General features: G+C 38.1%; 1 protein-coding gene across 1 annotated transcript in view; it reads left to right on the forward strand.

Annotated features, from left to right (window-relative positions):
- The window catches only part of nf2a (NF2, moesin-ezrin-radixin like (MERLIN) tumor suppressor a), a 28,408-nt gene that overhangs the window by 2,563 nt on the left and 1,286 nt on the right, over positions 1-24,559 (forward strand). Inside the window, exons 2-15 of the mRNA XM_006640186.3 lie at positions 5,067-5,192; positions 6,053-6,175; positions 10,325-10,408; positions 13,765-13,833; positions 15,249-15,331; positions 16,352-16,427; positions 17,124-17,258; positions 17,369-17,443; positions 17,968-18,081; positions 18,452-18,574; positions 19,025-19,242; positions 19,500-19,605; positions 19,803-19,930; positions 20,547-20,706. Of these exons, the coding sequence (XP_006640249.1) occupies positions 5,067-5,192; positions 6,053-6,175; positions 10,325-10,408; positions 13,765-13,833; positions 15,249-15,331; positions 16,352-16,427; positions 17,124-17,258; positions 17,369-17,443; positions 17,968-18,081; positions 18,452-18,574; positions 19,025-19,242; positions 19,500-19,605; positions 19,803-19,930; positions 20,547-20,706 (1,620 nt within the window). The remainder of the gene's footprint in view (positions 1-5,066; positions 5,193-6,052; positions 6,176-10,324; positions 10,409-13,764; positions 13,834-15,248; positions 15,332-16,351; positions 16,428-17,123; positions 17,259-17,368; positions 17,444-17,967; positions 18,082-18,451; positions 18,575-19,024; positions 19,243-19,499; positions 19,606-19,802; positions 19,931-20,546; positions 20,707-24,559) is intronic.

Genomic DNA, 24,559 nt, shown 5'->3' on the forward strand with positions numbered 1-24,559 from the left:
TTGAGTAGCCAGAGTCCAGTATCTTTGGGCGTCGGGCCAGTTTGCTGAGCTCCATTGAAACACAGGAAGATTCAGACTAGAGAGGTACCCCTGGGCACTGCCACGGGGATGTGAGTGCACACCATTCAGGGGAGACCTCCCTAGAGCTAGCTTTGCCCAGCAGTTGGTAGCTCGAACTGGACACGGGTCTACATCCTGACATCCTGGAGGAAAATATGCAGAGTGATGAACCCCACGTACCCTGGGGCCCACTCCACCCACTGGACACTCCACTCAAAGCGCTTTACAGGTAATGGGGACTCCCCTCCTCCACCACCAGTGTGCAGCTCCACCTGGATGATGTGACAGCAGCCAGAGTGTGCCAGTCCACTCCCCACACATCAGCTCTCAGTGGGGAGGAGAACAGAGTGATGAAGCCAGTTCAGAGATGGGGATTATTAGGAGGGGCCAATGGGAAATTTGGCCAGGACGCCAGGGTTACACCCCTACTCTTATCGAGAAATGCCCTGGGATTTTTAATGACCACAGAGAGTCAGGACCTTGGTTTTATGTGTCATCCGAAGGACAGCGCCCGTCACTATACTGGGGCATTAGGACCCACATGGACCAGGGGGTGAGCACCCCCTGCTGGTCCCACTAACACGTCTTCCAGCTGCAACCTTAGTTTTTCTCAGGAGGTCTCCCATCCAGGCAGTGACCAGGCTCACACCTGCTGAGCTCCAGTGGGTTGCCAGTTGTGAGTTGCAGGGTGATATGGCTGCTGGCCGATATCAATATTAGATATTCAAAGTACAGTCTATTGATATTAGTACAGGCTACATGAGCAATAAGGAGCCTTGTATTGTGTGTTGGCATCTTGGTGCCAGAGTAGGTGAATTGGCCAGTCCAGTTTCTAGACTATGTAGACTGTAGACACGGGAAACGGTAGGCTTTAAAAACAAAGTGACTGAATGTCTGCAACGTCTTTTCAGGAATTGTATCCATTCCACATGCAATCCCATGAAGGCTAGAGAAAAATACGAAGGTTTAATGTGTGGCTGAAAGAGCAGTGCAGACAAGGGGAGTTTGGGTTTAAGTAAGATGGCTTGCACATGAACCGGAGGGGCACCAGTGTTTTAGGGGAAGTCCATATTTAGAGTAGTTGAGGAATATTTAAACTAGTGAACTGGGGGACAGGTATTAAAATGTCTACTGAGGTAAAAAGGTCCTGGGCAACACGACGAACAAATGTAAATAACAGACCCATTCTTAAAAAGAATACCTTAGTGATAGAAGCAAAAGGAGTAAAATGCAAGAACTTAATGCTACTGCATTAACAGGATTGTATGAGGACACCAGAATAACTGAAACATGGCTGGGGAAAATGATGAAGACATCTTGACTACACAGTTTGTTGGCATGACATGACAGAGGTGGTTGTCTGGGGCTGTATTGCAAAAAAAGTTAAATGGATTGGTAAATCAACAGTCCGCTGGGTTTTGCTTTTTATTTTGACTGCTAATCAGTAAAACCCAAGAGAAAGGCCTGTTCTTGTTCACAGTACAGCCACAAGATGGCAGCAAAAGTTCACTGTAGTTCATTGTTTTCTTATTAATAACAGATATGTGTGTTCATTTATTTTTAAGAGGGGCACTATTTTTTCCATTAGAAATGAATCCTGCAAGACAGATTGTTCAGACTGCTCTTGAGAGATTTATTTTTACACCTTTAGGTGAACATAATAAATTTATTCATTTAGTAAAGACCAGATAAACTGGAATCATTATCCAAAGTTGAAAGGCATTTTATTGTCTCCACTGAATGATTAAATCATTGTAGTTATATCACTTTACAGACGTTTATCTTCATGCAGTGGCTTGGAAAGACATCTGGCTGATGATGCTCAACATGGAGAAGAGCAGAGTGACAGCATGCAAGAAGCTAACACTTGAGAAATAGAAATATGAGATGGGGAAATATTGATCCTAAAGAAGTTCCATATGAAAAATACTAAAGATTCTACACTGACACAATTTCTACCCAGTGTGGACTAAGGAATATATTTAAAGGTGTATAACTTGCATTAAGAGATATGCTAAAATTGGGCACTATATTAGGAAACATTTTATATACTGGTCACCAGGTTATGACATTTTTTTTTGCTGGGATCAGTCTACATGCATAAGAGCAACTTCATGCACTTTTTGACTTTAAGGTATGTCCTATTCCATCAGACAAGAACTGAACTGTTTTAGTCAGGAAAGACTACAAGGGGACCTGATTCAAGTATCCATAGTCTTCAAAGGCAAAGATAACTTCAACTCCCTGGATTTCTTTGAAACCAATAGTGAAACAAGAACCTGAAGGAAAAATAGAAACTACCTGGAAGAGCATGTAAAATTGAGAACAGGAGGCGCTTTCTTTACATAAAGGGTTGTGGGGGATGTGAGTCTGGATTTGGGTATCTGCCTCTGAAAAGACCAAATGGCCTCTTCTCACCTCTATCCCGTCTAATGTTCTTATGTTTAAAAGAAAGAAATCTAAAAAAAAAAACATGAAAATGCATAGGGTACAAAACGTGAAGTATTTGAATGTTCAGTGCTGTGATCTTTGCTTTCATCTCTGTTTTAGAAAGGCTAACCTTGTCGTTTGAGGTCTACAGAGGAATCTCTGAAGCCTAGCTTCTCCGCCTGCTGTGATCTCCTCCAAGGACATCACAGAGCTAGGAGGGATGTTAAAAGCTAAGGAGACAGCTTGAGAATCTTTCTTGTGGAGGCAACACTTTAGATACATTATTGAAAAATAGTGCTGTTTGTGCCTTTGCCATTTATTTCACTGCCTAATATGTGAGCTACATTTTTCTTGAGTGATACGAACTGTAATACAGTGTACCAAAGATGATGTTCACTATTGAATCTAAATGTATTGTGTTTCTACAGCTTAGTTTTGAATATTGTTCTTTTCTTTAAATTTGCTACAGCCCACTCACCATTATGCCATTTAATTTGATAATTCCTGCTGGCATTACACTGAAAAATCTGGTCCTGTCCAGACCTTTTACTTTTGCAACTTTCCCGTGAACTTTATCTCAAGTTGCCAATTAAGCTGGATACAAAGACACCGAAGAGTCATAGGAAATGCAGGCTTCAGTTTATTTAATCATGTAATCCTAATGCTGAAATTAAGTAATTTTCCAACTAAATTTTGTTAGAAGTGTGTTCTATTATTTAAATTAATATAGAAGTGTTATGCATAATAGAGCTGACAGTCACCGGTGTTGGCTCTCTGAAATGATGATCTCTTTGACGTCGGTGAGCTTGCCTTTATTTTTTATGTAAATTTAGCTTTTCTGAATGTTAATTTAATCATAAATCAATAACAAACATAATGTATAATCGATTCATGTTGTGGGTCAGAAATGATTAATTATTGAGTCAGAAACAGAGGGCCAGTGAGTAAAAAGGAGAGAACACAGAGACAAAATAAGGTTTCAGCTTGGCTGGTTTGAATTAGTTTGTGAGATGTGCAGCATTGCTCGTGTCCTTCCCTTATCTGGTTTAAGGCCCTTATCTGGCCATGGTGAATTTTTGCAGATGTTTTTTTTCCATAAAAAGTGAAATAAATTAATTTGTTTGCACTCTGTCTGGAGTAGAACACCACCAGCAGTGATGGCTTTGTCAAGACACAATGGAACAATGATGCCCAGCTTCTTAAATTCCTTTATGTTCGTGGCACACTTTGTCTGGATAACAAAATGAGTAAACCAACGAAGGGACCTTATTTAATATTCCCGCTTTCACAAAGGAAGTATTGCTGCTCTGAGCCCTTTTTTCAACATTTTCAAGTTTGAAAAGTTTACAATATGAATCCAAATAACTTACACATTTCATCTGGATATGGAAGAGAAGGTGATATAAACAGGTCATGATGATCGACTGGCAATTATTCTCTTTATAATGTATGTGTCTCAGGTAGAAAAAGCCAAGGTTTAATCTAGTGATTATCTAATATATATACCTGGAAGCCTTCATAAATAAAAATACAGCAGGTCTTGGTTTCTACTTTAAACTGTACATGTTTTAAAGAAGTGGTCCAAAACACATAAAAAACAATTTAATTCCTGTCATGTATCAGAGCTTATGTCTCTTTTTCTGTTTTAGCTCCTAAGATTTTGAAGGCACACAACACCCTTCTTTAAGACCCAGAGTAACCCCTTTTCTGGTAGGCATAGATTAAGCTGTGTTTAATTGAGAATGTATCTCATCTTCCACTGGGATGAGATTCACTTAAGTTTCTATCCAAAGTAAGTTCTAGCGCCATATACTGTGAATTGACCGTGTCCCGAATAAAAGATTTGTCGATAAAAAAACTAAATGAGTCACAGCAGTAATCTCTTTCATCTTGCATTAGAATATTTCTCATCCATTTTCAGTTTTTACTTTTTTGTGTTATTCTATGATAATGGTGGGATCTCACCGCAAGCTTTAAAATGTACTTCAGAGGATTTACATAATGAGAATAGCAGTAGAGGTAATCAATGGCGCGAGTGAATTTTTAAATGTTTTTTGCTTCATGTGCTGTGCAATGTCAGCTTTGTTAACAAATGTAGTAATCACAGGTAAATGTTAAGAGCTAGTTAGAAATTTTGTGTCAACTAGCAAAAGGCTCTGGGTAATGTTCAATCACCTAGTTGATACACAAATTACATACATGATCTCAGTTTCAGCTTGTTTATTAGGCCTTTAGTTAGTGAAAGTGTTATGTGTTGCACCAGATCTCTGATTGTCTGTTAATAGAAAATGTGAAAGCAGTTATAGAGGCCCAGAGAATCATTACAAAGACATCGGTGTGGGTGTTGACTGTCATTAGTATTTTGTACAGCTGGTACAGAATGTGTGGCACAGCGCATCTCTGTCCACTCCAAGCTTTGATGAAGTTGCCTTTGTTGTGTGCTGTGCTAGCTGGCCAATACACAGGAATGCATCTGGTGAAGTTCCTGAACAGCACAAATAATATGACAGAACTGCTGTTTTATGGGTGTTCTGGCTGACCCCTCTCCTGCTGTTTTTTGGATTCCTCTCTTGCAGGTCAAATGGAAAGGGAAGGACCTGTTTGATTTGGTTTGCAGGACACTGGGGCTCAGGGAGACCTGGTTCTTTGGGTTTCAGTATCAAGTGAAGGATACTGTGGCCTGGCTAAAAATGGACAAGAAGGTAGGCCTGACCCTTCATCTGTCTCAAAGCAAAGCACACAACCTCCGCACTGGATTCCTTGGATGCAGATGTTTTCAAGACATACAGCCACTAGTGGGTTAATGAATCTGCTCCTCCTTCACCTCTTAGCCAAAAGCCTTGCTCTTTTCAGCATGTGTGTTAAAACAAATTTAAATATTCAGTCACAGCCTCTGGTGCTGTCACTTAAGAGGCCTTTTTATATACTCCTTTAAGTGCTCCCACCTGTTTCCAGATGCTATTTTCAACTAGTTTTATGTTCCCACTGGACACTGCAAGAGCATGGGCTGAGGTACAAGGTGACACATTTTGTTCTAAAACTATTTGTTATGGAAGAACTCATTTTACTAAAACTATTCATATTCCACAATATTGGCTGCTTCTATTTCCCTCATGATCGAATTAAAGTGTCTTTCTGACATTTCATTATGCAATTTAATAATTGGAAGTATGTGAAGGCTGTTACATGTAAGATTTCTTACTTAATCCTGCATTAATTTAATCTGAACTATTATGCAGTTTCAGCCCTTGGTGACTACTGTAACTGGAGGATCAGGCAGTCGTCAACTCTTTATTTCTCACATGGGGACAAGCTTCATCTCGCAGCATTTCTCTTTAACTTTGGGTTGTGAAAACGAAAAGCTGAGTCAGACATAATGTACGTTTTCAACCATAGTCTTGGAGAGGCTAAATACTGTTCAGATCCAGGGTTGGAGATCCCTCACCTAGAGGTATTGAATGGAACCGCTTCTGTCTTGATCAGGAAAATATGCCCAAAACCTCCTCAAGCTTTTTCTTACTAAATATTTTATATGAATTACATGTTTCCACTGCTAATGCAGGTCTTGGACCATGATGTGCCAAAGGAAGAACCAATCACCTTCAATTTCCTAGCTAAATTCTATCCAGAAAACGCAGAAGAAGAGCTTGTGCAGGAAATCACACAACATCTGTTCTTCCTTCAGGTTGGTGATGGTGGTCTTTCATTTACAAATTAAGTTTGCATTTTGCTACAAAGTTACCAAAATTTTTAACTCAAATGAAAAAAACATGCTTTGCATTTAGTCAAAAACAAATAAAACTTTTGAGCTAAACCATTCCATTATCAACACATTTTAGTGCTTCTCATCTTAGGCTAGCAATTTTCCTTTTTTGACCCATACCCTTCCAGAGTGGCACTATTTATGTCTTTGAAATTCTATCATCAGGAAGAGCCCATGCTTATTCATTCAGTCTCAGGCTGTTATTAATAAAAATGAGTTTTCCTTTCTTGTTACCATCTTTCATATTGCTTGCATCACAGACGCTTGCTGGAGATGGGATGATAAATAAAGCTAAAATACACTGACAGATCTGATCTAGTCCATGCTTTCAAACCAGGAGGCTCAAAGGTTTTTAGAGCCCTAAGGCAAAAAAGGGAAAAACCAGCAGACAGATGACAAATCAAACAAGATTATTTCCAGAGCAATGAATGTATGGCTTCCTTTCTCTTATTCCCATATACCATGGCCCTTATTAGAAACAAGACAAGGAAAATCAAGGTCCTAATGTTGGGTGAACTGAGGATAACACTTCTGACAATAAAACCGGAACAGCTGTTGTTTCCATATTTTTTACTTTTTTCCATATTTCCAGTTCATTCAATTCATTTACAGGATGACAGTTGGGCAATTCAAATCCAAACTAGGCCTTTTATGTCTAAGTTAAAGTCAGTTAATGTATACATAATGGTTTGGAAACATATTTTTGCATTTACTCATTCATTTTATAATGAACAATATAAACTAATACAGACCCATATGCGAATGTGAGCTCTGTGGTTCTCTTCATGTAACAATATTTGAAATGTACAGATGTTTAAGTTTTTTGTTTATATTTCTGTGATAAGAGAGGCATGCAATATCGACTCTTTATTTATTTATTTTTTCAGTAGAGGCTGGGCTATGTGAGAAACTAACCGTTTATCTTGAAAATGACCGAAAGTTAAAAGGCTGTCTTGCTGTTTAACAGAAATCGATATGGACTGGTTCAAAGCAATAAAAGCTACCTAGTGTTGCTGACCTGTTTTACATAGTACGTTGCCTACTGTCCAGTGTTAGTATGTGTATATATAAATCCATATATGCCAATATATTTAGTCATTTATGTATACTTTGATTTCTTTTGGATGCCTGCTCTTACATGAATTTGTACAGTGAACAATGTGTACATATATCCTAGTTTCCATTAAACTGCTGAACCATTTTTGACTTAAGAAAGAACTTGTCGTTTTGCATTCTGAGTGGTTCTGCAGAATGTTACCTGCTGGGGTCATGGTTTCACTTTGGCCTGTTTAATTCATACATGAAGCTGATCAATAATCTCACTACCAGTGTACAGAGAAGAGGAATCAATGTAGCATGATACAGGAATTCACTCTTTCTTGCATACAAATACTCTGGGGAATTTCTTGGTTGGCTAGGAAGGGTATTTCCCTTAAGGGAATGGGGCTTCATTACAAAATGATGCTGAAGTTTATTAAATTGAAAGTATGTTCTAATTAGGTTTCAGGGGCCATCAGATTAACACAGTATTGCATTTGAGTCATGTCTTTGTTTTCTAAATCAAACTCTTTGTTTTCTAAACAAGAACAGTAGTTCTATACTGCAAGTCAGTTCCAGTGATACAGAAAATCTGCAAGCCAAAATAAATCATTCTGTGATATGCCTTCCTCTTTTTAAATGTGTATATATACATTCTTAATAGGCTTGTTGGAAATGTTGGCGTTGAGCTGTAGAGTGGTTTAATGGGATTTTTTTAAAGTGTAAAGTTCAACTAGTTAGCTGAAAGCAGGTTATAAAAGTCTGTCATAATGCATCTGTGGATTTCATTAATGCAGAACCTTTAAGCAACTGCCTGGTTGTCTAACTATTTTGACTTCTTTAAGCACTTCGTCATATCGGTTGGTCAAAACAGCAGTTATATTATTTTAATGGAAAAATAGCAAGAATCTGAAAGTGGGTCAACAGTGAAACTGAGATCAGACATATGTTGATAACTGGATGTAGAGTATAAATTAGGTCTGATTTAAGGTATTCAAATGTTTCACCACTTGGTCATCTCCCAGAAGCTTTAATAGAGATACAGTCAATGCATTTTTTTCACATGTGATATGTAATGAAAGGCATCTGAGATTTAATTAAATGCAATCTGTCCAGGAGATACAGAGATGATTTATCCTTAATGCCGCAGCAGGCTGCTCTTAAGTCAGAGTGTTTCACGGCTAAGTGTTAATACCCAACCATTTAGTTTATCCAGAACAAACTAAATTCCACAGGCGTAAATCCCCCAGGGCAGTTTTGTAATACAAAATATCAAGTTGGTTCTCCTAAAACTGTATCAAATCAGTTCCATACCAAGGAAAAGGCATTTATTTAAATGAGGCAGAAGCTGTATCGTTCTGCTCTTCTCCATTAACAAGAGTGTATGTACCATTTAAAAAGAAAAAGTGCACTTACTGTATAAATTGACAGTTAAGCCGCATATCTTTCAATTGCCAACAAAACAATACTTATACTCAAGGTGATTTAGACAGACATCGTTTCTGCTCAGATTCCGTAATGAGAACCTTTCCTGAGCCATTAAGGGACAACTTAAAACATAAGTTCTCCTTTTGTACAGGCCTCTGAGGCATAAACAAATATTGAAGCGGACTGAAGGTTCAAAATTTCCTAAATGTGGACCACTGCCTTTCAGATTAATTTACTTTCATCAGGGAAGACACCAGAGATGGGTGGGAATTATGCTCTGCAGCAGCCGCTTTAAAATGATTGTATCTTTTGTCAGAAAAGAGTTTATTTTACCCCTCTCCTGTCCATTAGCTTCCTCTTGGGTGATTTTTCCTTTCCCATGGTGCTGTCTGCCATTAAACCACTGGTGCTCTTAGCCTCAAACACGCCAATTGCATTTAAGATACAAAAAGGGACTCAAAATAGTCAGCCAGTTCAAACAGTCTGCGTCTGGCACAGCTTCAAAGTGATTCTCTGGTGGCACGATTTTTTCTAGGGTTTTCATTTTTTGCTGACCATTTTTATGAATATCGGAGATACAATATATGTAAACAATGTTTAAATGAGAAGCTACAGTCAAATCTGGTGTTAGGCACCCCATTGAGGGTTTCCAGTTTTGCATATTTAAAGGGTAGACATTGTGTTAGAAATAATGGATATTAATCAATGCTGTTTATTGAACAAATAAGCTACACTGGAAAAACAGCATTTTGAAAAACCCAGATTTACATGCATTATTTGTATTATGAATTTTGAAGTTATGAATTACCAGAAATGATTTACCCATTAACTGTCAGCTTCAGAGCCGACATGCAAATGTTTTTAATACACAAGCTGACATTACAGATGTTCTTCTGTTTAATATTAGGGTCTTGTCACTAGAACTGTGTAGTGTGTTGAACAGTGCTGAGTAAAACTGGTAGAAAATATAGAAGCTAATGTGTAGGGCAGAAGGAAAGATTCTGAATACCTCTCCAGATCTTTATTGTCTATCTTTTTTTGTGCACCTATAGTAACGAGCGGTACCATCTGACACATTCAGGGACTGCATTTACAGAGTGCTTTGAAATACGAGAGAGCAGTCTAGTGTCATATAAGGTTCTTCTTCAGTGCATTATTCCTGACAGCAGGTCTTATAGGTCTGTCAATGCAAAACTAATTCATGTGTCTTTTCAAAGTATTTCTTGCTTATTGTGGTGCATTAGCAAGAATGCTGTTTTTTTGACAGTTTGTCCACCTACTGTTTATACCTATATACCAATTTGATTTTCCCCCATGCTATTTAACAAAGTCCTTCCACTGAAATACAAAAATGTGCTATTACAAATGATGCCATTCAGCAAAGTGACAGTAATTTAGCCTACAAATATGCATAGGGAGGAGTAACCTTGATTTTCTTTCTTATAACAAACTAGTTATGTTTTCAAGCAGAAAAAAATGAAGAGATATTATATAGTCCCCCTGTCTGCAGCTTGTGAAATTGCACTATAAACACTGAATAATGGGTTGTTTGTGCCTTTAGACTCATAGCCATCAAATGCTTTGAAAATTTTCAATCTCATTTAGGTGAAGAAGCAGATACTCGATGAAGAAATCTACTGCCCTCCTGAGGCTTCTGTTCTCCTGGCCTCCTATGCTGTCCAGGCCAAGGTCAGTCTTTCACTCTAGAGCAAGGTCAGGATTCTGAATCAATTAGCTTTTCAATTTGTGTCTGATTCAGAAATGTGTTTTCTTTCCAAATGACAAATGATGCAGCATGCATCATTATAATTACACTTGTAATGTTTTAACCTCAAGCTATTCATGGTAGCAAAACCACTTATGCACCAAAGAGGATTTTAAGACAAAAAACTGCTGTAAGGAACTAGCAGGACAAAAAGTCTGGTGAGCAGATAGACTGCTAAGGTCAAAATCAGTTGATTCAGTTTGTTGTTGATCACACACGAGGAAATGTTTGTTTGGCAGTGTTCCAGAAGAAAATGTGAATTTGAAAATACTGTATTATTATAAAGTCTATATTGTTTTTTTCCAGTCAGTATTGGAAAGAAATGTGAATTGAAACTTTGTTTCCTTTAGTTTGGGATCTTTTTTGATGCATCATGTTTTTATTTAGCCTATTCGTTGCTCTGTAGCATTGAACCGTGTTGCTGTAGGAACGGCATTTTGTCTGATGAATTGAATAAGTGGAGGCAGTTGAGCTATTAAGCACAATAACACTGATCTCAACCCCAGCTATCTAGATATGGCTACACCTGTCACCTGCAGCAGGAGTTACTTTGGCACCACAAGTGGCATCAAATCAACTGGTTTTCCTATCTTGAGTCCTTGGACCTGGGGGATCAGTTTATTGTCAGCAAGGACTCAAACTTGTGATTATCTTATGTCCTTGGCCGACCTAAACAATCATACAGATCACTGACTTACAGTAGTTGCAGTTAAAATCACCCTAATCAGTCTGTCTAGATTTGATTAATCATAATCCTATTTAAAACACTCTAAACTTACGATGAGATCAGTATTCAAGCGGTCAATCATGTCAACGGAACAACAAAAGCCTTTTCTGGTCCGGGCAGTCTGTACACATGTATATATAAATCAATTTCCTTGACCGCAATCAATGGGGTTTGTAACTTCAGAATGCGATCTATTTACTGACGTTTCCTGCTCCTCCGGGGAATCTGTACTTTTTCATTTTTAGATGTGAGCCAAGACTTCCTTCAATTTGAGGCGCAGTGATGTGTGTCACTGCAGTTGAGTAGGAAGCTGCTCAGCATGTGGAAGTTTTTTTCAGAGGAGTCAGAAGAGATCCACTGTTCAGCCTCTGGCTCACAGACAGCAGCAAGGCTCTCGGTTTGTGCATTGGTGTAGACTGTCTGGTATACAAGATGCAAATGTGCTGAAGACTGAACAATACAGGCAGAAACTTGATTTACTGTATCACTTATAGGTTCAGCACTTGTGTTAGCTGAGTCTAGGGAGGTCTAAAGTTGCATTAAAAAACTGAAATGCATCATAGTTTACCTGTAATCATTTATCTATATAGCACCTACTGAATTAGGTGAAAAATAGTAATTCCCTCTAACTTTATGAGAACGATTTAAGTCTTGCCATTTGAATAAGAACACTTGTTGGTATTATGGTACAAGTAATTTGAATGTTCAGTTCTTATATGGTTGATAATTGTTTATACATCTTAGTTGGCTGGAACAATATTGGTAAACGATTGCTAACGAATGCAGCAGTGTCTTCATCTGGGTATGTGAACCCACAGCCTTCCTGTCTGGAGTTTGGAGTCCTGCTCGCTAGTCAGAATGATGCCCTTGCTGTTACCTCGTCTAATAATTGGCTCCGCCAATCACTCATTGCTTTCCTATGAAGTAAATCTCACATTACCCTTTATCAGTTTGTTGAGCTGTTAAGCATGGAAATTTACAAACAACGGTCTCAAACCGCATCATGTTTCAGTAATGGAGGGGATGTACTAAGCTGTCAGGCTCAGCTGTGCTCAATTACAGGAAAAATAAATTCAGCTGTGATATTTTTGCATCATTGCAGCTTATAGTTAGGATTGCAGTTGTGTGATTTAATACCGGCAGAAGTATTCCACTGCAGACAAGGTGGCAACTCTAATTCTGGGTCGCACAGTTAGACGTGAAAACAAATGATTAAAATTCATCTTGTGTGTTGCCATCTGGCAGAGCCATTCCACAGTGTTTCACACATCAGGAAAGAGGCCTAGAAGGCAAAATCCATACAAAAGCTTGAAAATAATGGTGGTTACACAACTACATAGGAAACCTGAGCTTTGAAATGGTGACCAGCATCCTATACAAGTTCAAGGTTCCTTGGTGTAATAAACATTATCCACTGGCAGTCTGCAAAATGTCAGGAAAATACATTTCTTTCCATCCCTATCAAACAGTAGCTTGGTTTTCCTTTTATTTAGTTAAAGGAAACAGACGCCTGGTACTCACAGTACTAGCTAACAAAGATGATAACAGAATTACAGAAGACCATATGGCAGTCTGTGCATGAGAGGAGGTCACTCAGCTGGTCTTGCTCAATTAATTGATATTAAAATGGGAAATAATCAGCTGTGTTTCCCAATCCTATCTCAAAGAGAAAGCATGTAGTGTAGAATTTTGAGGTAGTCATTCAAGGGCATATGCCTATAACCATCTGCTGAAAGTATTATGGAGAACTCAAACCACCAATGATGTCTGTCTGAATTGAGAATGACTAGATGAAGCCTGACTGAACCCTTTCCTCACAACTCTGAAGAAAGAAGACAAGCCATTCTACCGAAAAGTCAGAATTTACTTCCTTGCAGTTGTGGCGAATGCTATATTTATTGCATGCAAAATTCATTACCATTTTTATTTTTATTAGTCATCTGAAGTCCTTATGCTTCGCCACACAGAGAAGTCATGCTCACACAGATATTATTCTGAGCACATCCCGGCATGAGTGATTGATCATATTATAAAAATCCCAGACAGCTTGATTTAATGAGACTATTATCTAAAGCCTCAGGAGTTTAATACGTACTTAAAACATTTCATTGTCAGTTTCCTGGGATGGAAGACTGACCGTATTAGTTTTGGATCACCCCCCATGTATCTTGTTGAACTTATCCAGGACCCTTTTACGAAGTAACGTGGTTATGATGTGATGCGGAAGAGTGACTTTGTAATGAAAGGGATTTTGTAGAATGTGTTCTGTGAATGATGATGGGATGACTGTGTCCAAGAATTAAAATAATAGATTTTGTTTATATTGAAACTGACACATAAGGTGTGGTTTTGTCTTTCTTGTTACAGTAGAGCTCATAGTAATCATTATCGCCATCATTCTAATAATGATGCATTATCACCACTGCTAATTAGTTATTATGACTGCCACATCATTTGTCTATAACATTATAAAGTTTGGAGAATTCTCCTAGTTTCTTAATTCCCTTGATGATTATTGAATGGAACTAAAAAGCCCTCTGATTTATTTTGCAGTATGGAGACTATGATCCAAATGTTCACAAGCCTGGGTTTTTAGCTCAAGAAGAGCTGCTACCAAAAAGGGTGAGCTGCCAACTCGGCTAAGTTTCCAACTATCCATCCATTTTCTAACCACTTCTTCCAATTCACCCTGGACAGGATGCTAGTCCATTGCAGGGCAGGCAGACACAAACACAGACACGCACACACTCACACCAGGGCCAGATTTCCCAGAAGTCAATTAACCTACTTGCATGTTTTTGGACTGTGGGATGAAATCTAGTGGAAACCCACGTGACCACAGGGATAACATACAAACTCAACACAAGTTCAAAGTTTATTTATCAAATGCACATCAATACAGTGTACAGCAGTAATTGCTGTCAATGAAATTGCTCAACAGAGGACTACAATAAAAATTACCTGAGTTAAAAGTTACAATATAAAATTACATAATAAATAACACAATAAAGATTGAATAAAAAAAAGACGAAATGAAGTAAACCTCAATATGAATAGAACTGCTTTATATCCAAGGTGTATACAATGTGGTGGAGTGGTGGCTCTGTGGCTAAGGATCTGTGCCTGTAGCTGGAAGGTTGCCGGTTCGTATCCCGCGGCCGGTAGAGAATCCTACTCCGTTGGGCCCCTGAGCCAGGCCCTTCACCCCAACGGCTCCAGGGGCGGCGTATAAATGGCTGACCCTGCACTCTGACCCCCAGCTTCTCTCCCTGTCTGTGTGTCTCATGGAGAGCAAGTTGGGCTATGTGAAAAAGACAAATTCCTAATACAAGAAATTGTATATGGCCAATAAAGTGGTCTTATCTTAAATCCCTCAACAAAATAACATAACTAAACCTACAACAACCACTCACTCAAAACTCTCTACCCCCAAACAGTCAGACACACCCTTATATGTGAAAAGACAAATTCCTAATACAAGAAATTGTATATGGCCAATAAAGTGATCTTAGTACATGTCCATGTGACCCTGACCATTTATCAGTGACCGTTAGGGTGATTTGCTGATATTGACTGCAGCTCGGCTGTTTAGCATCCTGGAAGTACAGGAGAAGCTGTTCCATAATCTGTTGGAATTGAATCGGAGCACCAGCCCTGGCAATACTAACCGATGCGTCACCCAGCCACCCCTATGCACAGTACAGTATGTCTGTTTTCAGTTTAAAATTCTTAATAGACTTGCACACCTTTTCCGCAACAAACTGCTTTAAATGTTGTAGGTAAAAATCTAATTGAAGAGATTACTTTGCAGATCAAGGCATTTGTGCTTGTGTTCTATCTTGTGTATCTTGTTTCTGGAACTTTCTTTAAAAACCTGTTTTTGTTTCCTATATGCCAAATTAACCAACTCCAGAGAGTTTCCATTTTACATCAGTAATTACAATTAGAGAATATGCAACAAAATAGGCTTTGTTGTAGTTAATGTACCTTACTATGTTTTTTAAAGCAGATATTTAGAGGAGTATGTTCTGTTGTAGGTTATAAACCTGTACCAGATGACACCTGAGATGTGGGAAGAAAGAATTACTGCCTGTTATGCAGAACACAGAGGAAGAGCAAGGTACAGTCGTGTAGGCATATTGCATGTATGGAATACAGGAACCGTGTCATTTGCAAGTGTGTAAAGTCTCTCATATCAGCAAATTCAGTTTATACCCTCTAGATATTTGTGAGTGGAGGGAAGTAAAACATTTTTACTTTTCAAACAATCACGCTTTCCTTTAAAACCCATTAATCTCATTAATAAAAGTAAGCAGTAAGCACTTGTATACTGGCACTAGTTACAGGAAACAAAACTTAAAACTGCCAGGATTGTACTAGGAACGACTCCCTTCATTATTTCTGCCTTAAGAGTTCCTTAGATTTGTCTTTAACATGACACTCTCTCAAATGGGAAATTACTGCTCAAATAAGATTACTAAACATATTTTAAATGAACTTAAAGTATGTTTAGTTATATTGCATTAACAAATCATGAGTAAATGTGACCAGCAGTGTCTAAAACATGCAAATTGCAATTGAAAGGGAGAGAAAAATAATTGTTAATTAAATTGTACAAATTGTAAAATGGAACGAACATTAATATTTAAAACAGTGATACTGCGGTGACATTCATTTGTCATAATAATCATTCTAAAGGAGGTAGCTTACCCAAAGGGATATAATCTGTAATTGCTGTGCTTGTTTAACAAAATGACCATAAGAGGCATATTAGTTATAGAAAAATGTAAATGTGTTTTAATATTGAAATGAACCTTGTTTGATCTAACATATTTGTGGAGAACAGTGAAAATTGAATACAAAATAACACTTTAAAAGAGAAATGTCTTAGATTAAGCAATGAGATAGGGACTGGGAGAATTAACTGTCCAATTGTTTTAAATGTTGTAAATGTGTGACTTGAGGCACACATGCAGTGTGTTAAGGATGAAATCAGCAGTGAATTAAGCTTCTATATAGCAGTTCTAATTCCTTATCTGAATGCGTAAAAGATTACATTCACTACAAATGACATATGAGCATAAGGGTGGGAATTCATACTCAAGCTTGGTGCACTATATTCTGTTTCTCTTTTTATAAGGGATGAGGCAGAGATGGAGTATTTGAAGATAGCCCAGGACCTAGAGATGTATGGAGTTAACTACTTTTTCATTAGGGTGAGACATTCTTTAACAACATTCACTGATGTATTCTGACAGTAGAGGTCAGAATTGTCATTAAATCTCTTTGTACAATACTGTAAATTTAAGAGGCAGGAGGCTTGTTCTGGGAAATAATAAACATCATATGAATGGCAACATTATGTCTTAGGACCAAATGTTCTTTATCCTCTCAGCTTCTTTTATTGTTTCACTCATGCAGTTTATTGAACTTGATTTAAATATTGGTTTTGCTCCTCACAAAATGTCTTTCTGGGCCCTCTGCTGCTTAGTATTGGTATCATTCTTCTTGGTGAAATACTAAAATTCTGTGGTCTGAATGACCGTTTCTGTGCAGATGATACACAAATCTATGGGATGTCCAAGCTAAACCTGATATTCAGGTAGCTGTTTCAGTACACTCTGATTGTACTTCTAGATGTAGAAGCTTTTGTAAGAATTTTACATACTTTAAATGTACTGTAACATCACTGACGTCATGTAATTGGGTTCCTCCTATCGGGTAGCCATATGTCGGTTAGTAAGTGTAAAAATATTTCAACAAGCAGTGCAATCTGATGAGTGTATTTTAAATGGAATTGAAAACAGTCACCTTCCTCTTTGTTTTAGACCACCTTTGTCCTTGTCTTGATTGTGGAAAATCCTGCTCTGAGTAATGACACCTCATTTATCATTTCTGCATTTTTTTCACAGAACAAAAAGGGAACTGATTTGCTGCTAGGAGTGGATGCTTTGGGTCTTCATATATATGATCCAGAAAACAAGCTCACTCCCAAAATCTCCTTTCCCTGGAATGAAATCCGCAACATTTCCTACAGTGATAAAGAGGTATTATTGCTTTTTTGAAAGATTCGAAAAAAATATGGCCACACACTGCACAATTGCCTGCTGCCATATAGAAAACCAATGAAAAAGACCTTTTCTTCATTTCCTTTCAGTTTGCAATAAAGCCCTTGGACAAGAAGACAGATGTTTTTAAGTTTAACTCTTCAAAATTAAGAGTCAATAAGTTGGTGAGTACTTAAACTATGTGAGGACAAAAATGAATTAGAGCCATGATAGTACAGAGGTACTGTATATTGAATTTCTAGGTGCCGATTATTCTTGGGAGAAGACAGTTGTTTTTAAATGCAAAGTTACTTTTATCATGAAGACATACCTGGTAGTGGTGATGGGAAAATGGTGAGGAATCTCACATTTTGGCATGTGGTAATTGCTAGTAGATCCACATTTTGTAAAACCCAGAAATAGTTAGTACAAAGCAGTGTTTTCTTGTATTAGTTTGTGCACTAGAGGATCCGGATGATAAAATGGATTACCATTCCACAAATGCAGAAATTGTATTATTGACAAATGAATATAATTTATCAACCTTTTAATTTAACAATAATTTAATACCTTTCTACACTTAGATTAGTTATCAGTTTTGGGGTGCCAATATTAAATGTCTGCTAGTCTATTACTATAAATGTGTGTGTTTCTATTAATTCCAATTTATTTTTAACTGTTTAGCTTCTGGTGACTTTTATCCTTGCAGATTCTCCAGCTTTGCATTGGGAACCATGACCTGTTCATGAGAAGGAGAAAAGTGGACTCTCTGGAGGTTCAGCAGATGAAGTCTCAGGCCAGAGAGGAAAAGGCTAGGAAGCAGGTGGGATAGGGGGTCAGCTCAGTACTGCAAACCACAAGCGGTTTTCTAAGAGTGCATTAGCTCATTATGAAATGTCTTCGTGAGGATTTTGAGGGCATATTTAGAAAGTCAAAGCCTTTTATGAATGAAGGACAGGTGCCGTGACATTTATAAGGCTAATGTATGTATGCATGTGTGTGCACGCAGGAGGTTTATCGTTGCAGGGGCTTGCAGTTCTAGATGTGCCTCAGGACACCTTGAGAAGAAGCTCGCCCAGTTCTGCTGGTACCCTGGACAAGACTTCCAAGACTGTTACTTCTGTGGAGTGAACTGTCAGAAGCAGAAAGGCTTACAGAGTGAGAGGATGCTCTTTTCTCTCTCTCTCCTCCAGATGGAGCGCCAGCGGTTGGCCCGCGAGAAGCATCTCAGGGAAGAGGCAGAGAGGGCACGAGACGAGCTGGAGAGGAGGCTGCTCCAGTTGCAGGACGAAGCACAGATGGCCAATGAGGCCCTGGTGAGCTCCCCTCTGTTCAGGAAAAACCAATCTGCCGCTCAGCAATGGCAGTGTGTGAGCGCCATGTTAATGCAGTCCTTAAAGGTGTTTGCAAAATGTTTGCAAGTGATCACATGTACAGAAAACTTAAACTGCATGTTGGTGTGTAAATGTGCTGTGGTTTTGAAGACCAACACACACTGTGGCAGCCAATACAATTTGTTTCTCTGTCAACATGTTAAACAGTTATGAAAGAAGGAGAAACTTGGCTCTGTATGTAATGCTCAATGCATTGTAATGGAAAACCATGCAGAGCTTCCTGATCAGGCAAATGATTTCTGAGGTATAATCATTTGGTCTTTTCTTGCAAATTGAAGTGATTTTGCTCTATTGCTGACCTTTCATATTGATATCCAGTTTCATCAAAGCTGCTGTTATTCCTCAGTTGTTGACATGTCCTGCTCCCTTCAGCTGAGGTCAGAGGAGACTGCGGACCTGCTGGCAGAGAAAGCCCAGATCGCAGAGGAAGAGGCCAAGCTGCTGGCCCAGAAGGCAGCGGAGGCTGAGCAGGAGATGCAGCGGATAAAAGTGACAGCCATTCGCAGTGAGGAGGAGAAGAGGCTGATGGAGCAGAAAATGCTGGAGGCAGAGATGCTGGCTCTCAAAATGGCAGAGGAGTCAGAGAGAAGGTACATAGACAGGAAGGCAGCCTAAAGACCTTTACTTAGAGATACAGCATGATCTTTGCATGGGTTTAGTGACCTCAGTGGGGTGTGAATGGTTGCAGGGCATGTGTTAAGAGATACCTCTGTTTTGTTCAGGGACCATAAACTTATGCTGTTTATATGTATATGTAACACATACAATATACTGCAAGTTCAAATGAACTGTAAATCTGTTTGTAAATTACAAACACTTTTCTCTGTTTCCCATTGGTGTCTCACAGAGCCAAGGAGGCAGAGCAACTGAAGCAGGATCTGCAGGAGGCTCGGGAGTCCGAGCGCCGGGCGAAACACAAGCTGCTGGAAATCACTAGCAAGTCTGCATACACAGTAAGCTCAACACATGCCTCCTGGAAGTCTCCTTCAGTGTGGGCAGGCTGTACATTCAATATCGTTTACAAGGTTAAATCAAACGCCTGTCTACCATGGTCTTTTGAGAGCTAGTATTGAAGCCTCAATGCTTGTGGTTAAGTGTTTTAATGTTGGAAGTTGGAGTTTGTTTTCTTCCTTTTGTCTTCCTGTTGTAGCCGGCAAATTCGTCTGCCAATGCCATGCCACCTGACATACCCAGCTTCAACTTCAGCAGCGAGAACCTCACCTTCGATTTCAAAGATACCGACATGAAACGTCTGTCTATGGAGATCGAGAAAGAGAAGTAAGTTTAAGGTCTGGAGCAAGTGATCCCACCTGTGGGTCTTAGGTTTTCATTGTCTTCAGCGGGTTAAGCCATTAGAGAAAAGATGAATTGTCCCAGTAAAGTGGACCATTTTAACTCTTCTGCCAAATGCAGCTCCAAAAAGCAGTGGTGTGTAACATTTGTATATAAAGCTTGTATCAGTAGCTCATTCTTTTTTTTATTTTTCTATACTACTAACTAAGGTGTGCTCCCACATTCTGGTCCTCAACATTAACATTTCTGCAGGCTTTCTAGGTCTCTATAAATTATTAGCTGCGTAAACCCTCAGGAAGAGAATTACATCAGGATAGTGGCAGCTTAATGTGCCCACTTTAACACTCTGGCACAGGTCTTGAGCTGGTAAAGGACTGAAGAGACCTGCAAATCTGCAGGTATTTAAAAAAATTACAGCTGTGAATAGAATGCAGGCAATGCAGTGGTGCTTAACATGTAAGGAAGCTAATCAAAATGGCTTGTTGTTGCTAATTCATTGTTAGTAACTTCATCTCAATACTGTCTCATCTAAAGGCTTATTTAAAGGTTTAACATTGACAGTTCATTTCGCTCACTCACCCAGTGCTTGTTGCCTTTACAGAGTGGAATACATGGAGAAGAGTAAACATTTGCAAGAGCAGCTGAATGAGCTGAAAACGGAGATTGAGTCTTTAAAACTCAAGGAGAGAGAGACTCCCTTAGACATCTTGCACAATGAGAATGCAGAGAAAGGGAACAGCAAGCAGAGCAACTTTAAAAAGGTACTTCAGCAAGTTCATCTCTGAAAACTAGAATACAACATGAAGTGAAATATTTGGAATGTGCTTTTTTAAAAAAATGTACTCTACTGCCATACTTGATTTTTTCATATGCAGTGCATTCTAGTAAAAGTATTTAATGTTTTATAAATGTTGCTTGCTTGTAATCAAGAGGTTTTAAAGGTTTTCATTAGCTAAAGAGCTTTTAAATTCCTGTCACCATAGACGATTTTAAGAAATGGGAATGTAAAATTACCTCTCATTTCATTCTTTAAAGTGACATATGAAAGACTAATATATAATAGAATTTTGCTGCATGGATCAATACAAATGCCTAAAGTTACCTGATAGATGGTGTTTGTTTGAGTTTATGCTTTTATTTTGTAGAAACAGATTACAAGGAAGACCACTGTAGACATACCATAAGGAGCTTAGTTTTAATTTATTTTTTGCAATTAAGTTTGAGTATTAGAGTGAAAATGAAATTAATCAAACATAAATATATAAGCAAAAGAGTTCAGAAAGAGCTGACCTAAAAATATATGGCATTTCTAACACTAAAAGTTAATTTATAAAAATCACATTTAGAGTTCAATTAATTTGTATTGTAACCCAAGGTTATAAAATATTAACAATTATTTTAATATTAAAAAGAGCTTCCGTATTAAAAGTGCTGAGCACAGAATTATGTTTGTGGTATGCTGGGATTTTGCTAGGCTAGCTCTAATGAGATTCAAGCTTCAGGGCCACAGCTAAATTGTACTATGCTTGAGTCGGCCAATATTGAGTGGCAGGAGAACACAGAATATTGAATGGGTATTCAATGCAGGGAATTTTTTACTCTCAGGTCAACATGACCTGTGTCCATCAATTTACAGGAATCCTGGATGTGGTGAAAGCATATGGCATCCAAAAGTGATCTAATGTAACGGCTCTTGTGCATTAGATTAAAGAAATATGCTGTGAAAATGTAAATTAGTTTAATACTAAATAATTAAATCGAAAGGTGCAAATGGAAAAGTCTGAGAACGTTTGAGGCCGACTTGAATTTTGGTACACCCGGTGGTAATTGTGGCACAGTAATGATAGCAGCAGTCCTGAACTGAACCACAGGGATGAGTTTTTCAGGTTGGACCTGAGGGGGATTAATGGTTGATGTAGAAGCTGACTGGAACTGGACTTGTGCCAGGCATGGCTGTAACCAGAGATTTTACACCAGAAGAAGATTATCTCCACATTAATATTTCCTGTTATTAGAGGCTGCAGCTCCTTGCCTAAGTGTCTATGGGGAGCATTGCATTGATCTTATCACCTAGTCAGACTCCTTCACCTCATCATGAACCTGCAGGATACAGTGAAGCTTGCTCTTTGTTTTAAAAAAAAATGTTTTTGACAGGATGATGAGATATTGCTATGCCATGTGCTCAGCGATAGGTGAATGTGTTCTAAGCCATGCACAAATTAGTATTAAAAATTAGAGAGATTTTCTACCATAAGCATTTTTATTTGGTGCTAAAATGGACAGCATTAAAATAAACTCTGAAAAGTCTCTATGTCCCTGTGGAATCAATGTTTTGTAGCTTTAAGAAATTGAGTATTACGAAATGGCAGAGAAATGTAAGTCTGATGAAATATGCACTTAATTGCTGAAATACCTAATTTAGAGACTATTGATGGCAATTTTTGGCTACCACCCATATCTATAAAATTAGCTGTATACTAGGGCTTAGTGCATTGCCAACAGCTAATGATCTAGGTGTCTGATAGTGCTGTGCAGTGGTATTCATGTTCTTACTCATCTTCTGGGTTGTGTGATTGTATGTTGCATCTGTGGCAGGGCAGAGAAATTCAGAAAAAAAACGTCATTTTTAAGAGTTACTCAGTGAAAATTGGTTTTCTGGGGCCCACCCAAGGGGAACCAGTTTTCCTGCATTTAGCCAGAGTCTAGTATTCTGACATTAGTATTTCAGGCGTTAGCAATTAAGGTTAAATTACTGGGCAGGATGGTTTAGTTTACTCAGCTTGTTTAAAACTAAACATGTAGTCGGATGTCTGCATATTTAAATTGAACATTGAAGTCTTTTTCTTTTAAATATATTGCAGTCTTCTTTTCAGTAAGTGTTTGTTAATTCAGCTATGGTTGGCAAACTTTGAATTTTCTATAAAATGTGTTTTTCAGCAGTAGTTTGTCATTTATTTATGGTTATCTCTGTCTAAAATAGGTGTGTGCATCAGCAGTTACAGAAGAGAAGATGTTATAGGTAGTAAAGTATAGTTAATTTTACAGTAAAAAGAAAATTGGTGAAAGGTGTCAAATTGATTCAGTTAAGAAATCAATTTGATAATAAAGTGCTCGTATGAAATGACACAAAACTCTTACACATCTTCTAAACCCTTTTTTGTATGAGCAAATTTAAGTTTTAATTTTTTAGAGCATAAGTCTCATAAGTTCTTTAGAATGATTTATAAAGTTCAGGAGTCCACATGAACTCATTTAAAGCTTTAGAGTAAAAAAATAAATTGGAAATATAAATTAAGTAAATTGCATTATATGAATATTTAATAATCTTAATATATGCACCTTGACCTATAGAGATTAATGAATGGATCATGCACTTAAACCTCTAAGCTTAGAGGAACAATTACACAAACTGTGTCAAATACTGTGACTGCAGATATTGAATTTTGAATAGAATTTTTATTAATTAGCATCACTTACAAGGCTAATCAAGGAAAAGCCCCTATAACCAATCCAAATCTTTTCATCTTCGTGGCAACCAAAGTTGTCTTGCTAAGGTAAAGTTGTCCTTTCAAATCATTGACACAGAAAACCTGACTGTAAAGATAATGCTAGGCAGAACGTGAGTATGAAAAGAAAACTGTTTCATCCCACTGCCCAAATCGATAGAAGATAAAGAGGAGCTGGCACAACGTAGTCCAGTGATTAACAACGAATTACATTTTCAGTAAAGCTGATAGAAAATTGATCAGCTAGGTGCTGTGAAAACTCTTACCAGCATCTTGCAGGTCAGAGTTGCTCTGCCTTATTGATCCCCATAAGAGTCTCTGCCAAGTTGGAGGCAGGCACAAGATAATTATCTTTGCCACAGAATGCCTTGAGCTGAGATCACGGAGTTGATGCTTGGAGCATCGCTTCAGCAAGTTCTCCATCTCTCCAGCTCCTCCTACCGAGCGTGAAATTGAGGTAGATTGGTAAACATGGACTACACAAATCCCTCTCTCTCCCAGAAATCAGATATTTTGATTAACACCACACCACACTTCTACATTCCACAATGGATTTGACGCAAATCATTTTGTTCTGTGTTCTTTATTTACATCTGGACTGCCAGGACAACCTATGAATAAGCAAAATAAATATGCAATGCCTTTAACAGAGTAAAGCTCAGTGCTTTATCGGTACAGTGAGCTGCTATTTCCACGTATCTCTAAAAACTATTTTAGTTGTATGTGCAGTTATCACAATTCTTATATTAAAAATAAATCTAACATAAATTAAACATTGCCCAGGAATGCTACTTTAACCTACAATCTGTAAAAAGCAAGCCATCAGTACTATAAAAATAGTTAAGTCCAACCACTTCTAAAAGTAAATATACTGTAGGTATACCCATGGTCTCAGAGCACTTTGACATTTAAATATTAACTTCAGTTACTGACGTCTAATGTTTAAGAGTATCTTTCACCCAAAATATAAAAAAGGAGTATTGAACTCATTTGTTAGTACCTAATTGATCGAGGAAACTATTCCAGCCATTGCTTGATGCCAGTGTATTCCAAACTCCCATCATGCTTGATGTAAAGAAGTTCCGTTCTGTCCTCAGTTTTAAATGGA

This window comes from Lepisosteus oculatus, chromosome 22 (genome assembly GCF_040954835.1).
Source record: "Lepisosteus oculatus isolate fLepOcu1 chromosome 22, fLepOcu1.hap2, whole genome shotgun sequence".
Classification (NCBI taxonomy): domain Eukaryota; kingdom Metazoa; phylum Chordata; class Actinopteri; order Semionotiformes; family Lepisosteidae; genus Lepisosteus; species Lepisosteus oculatus.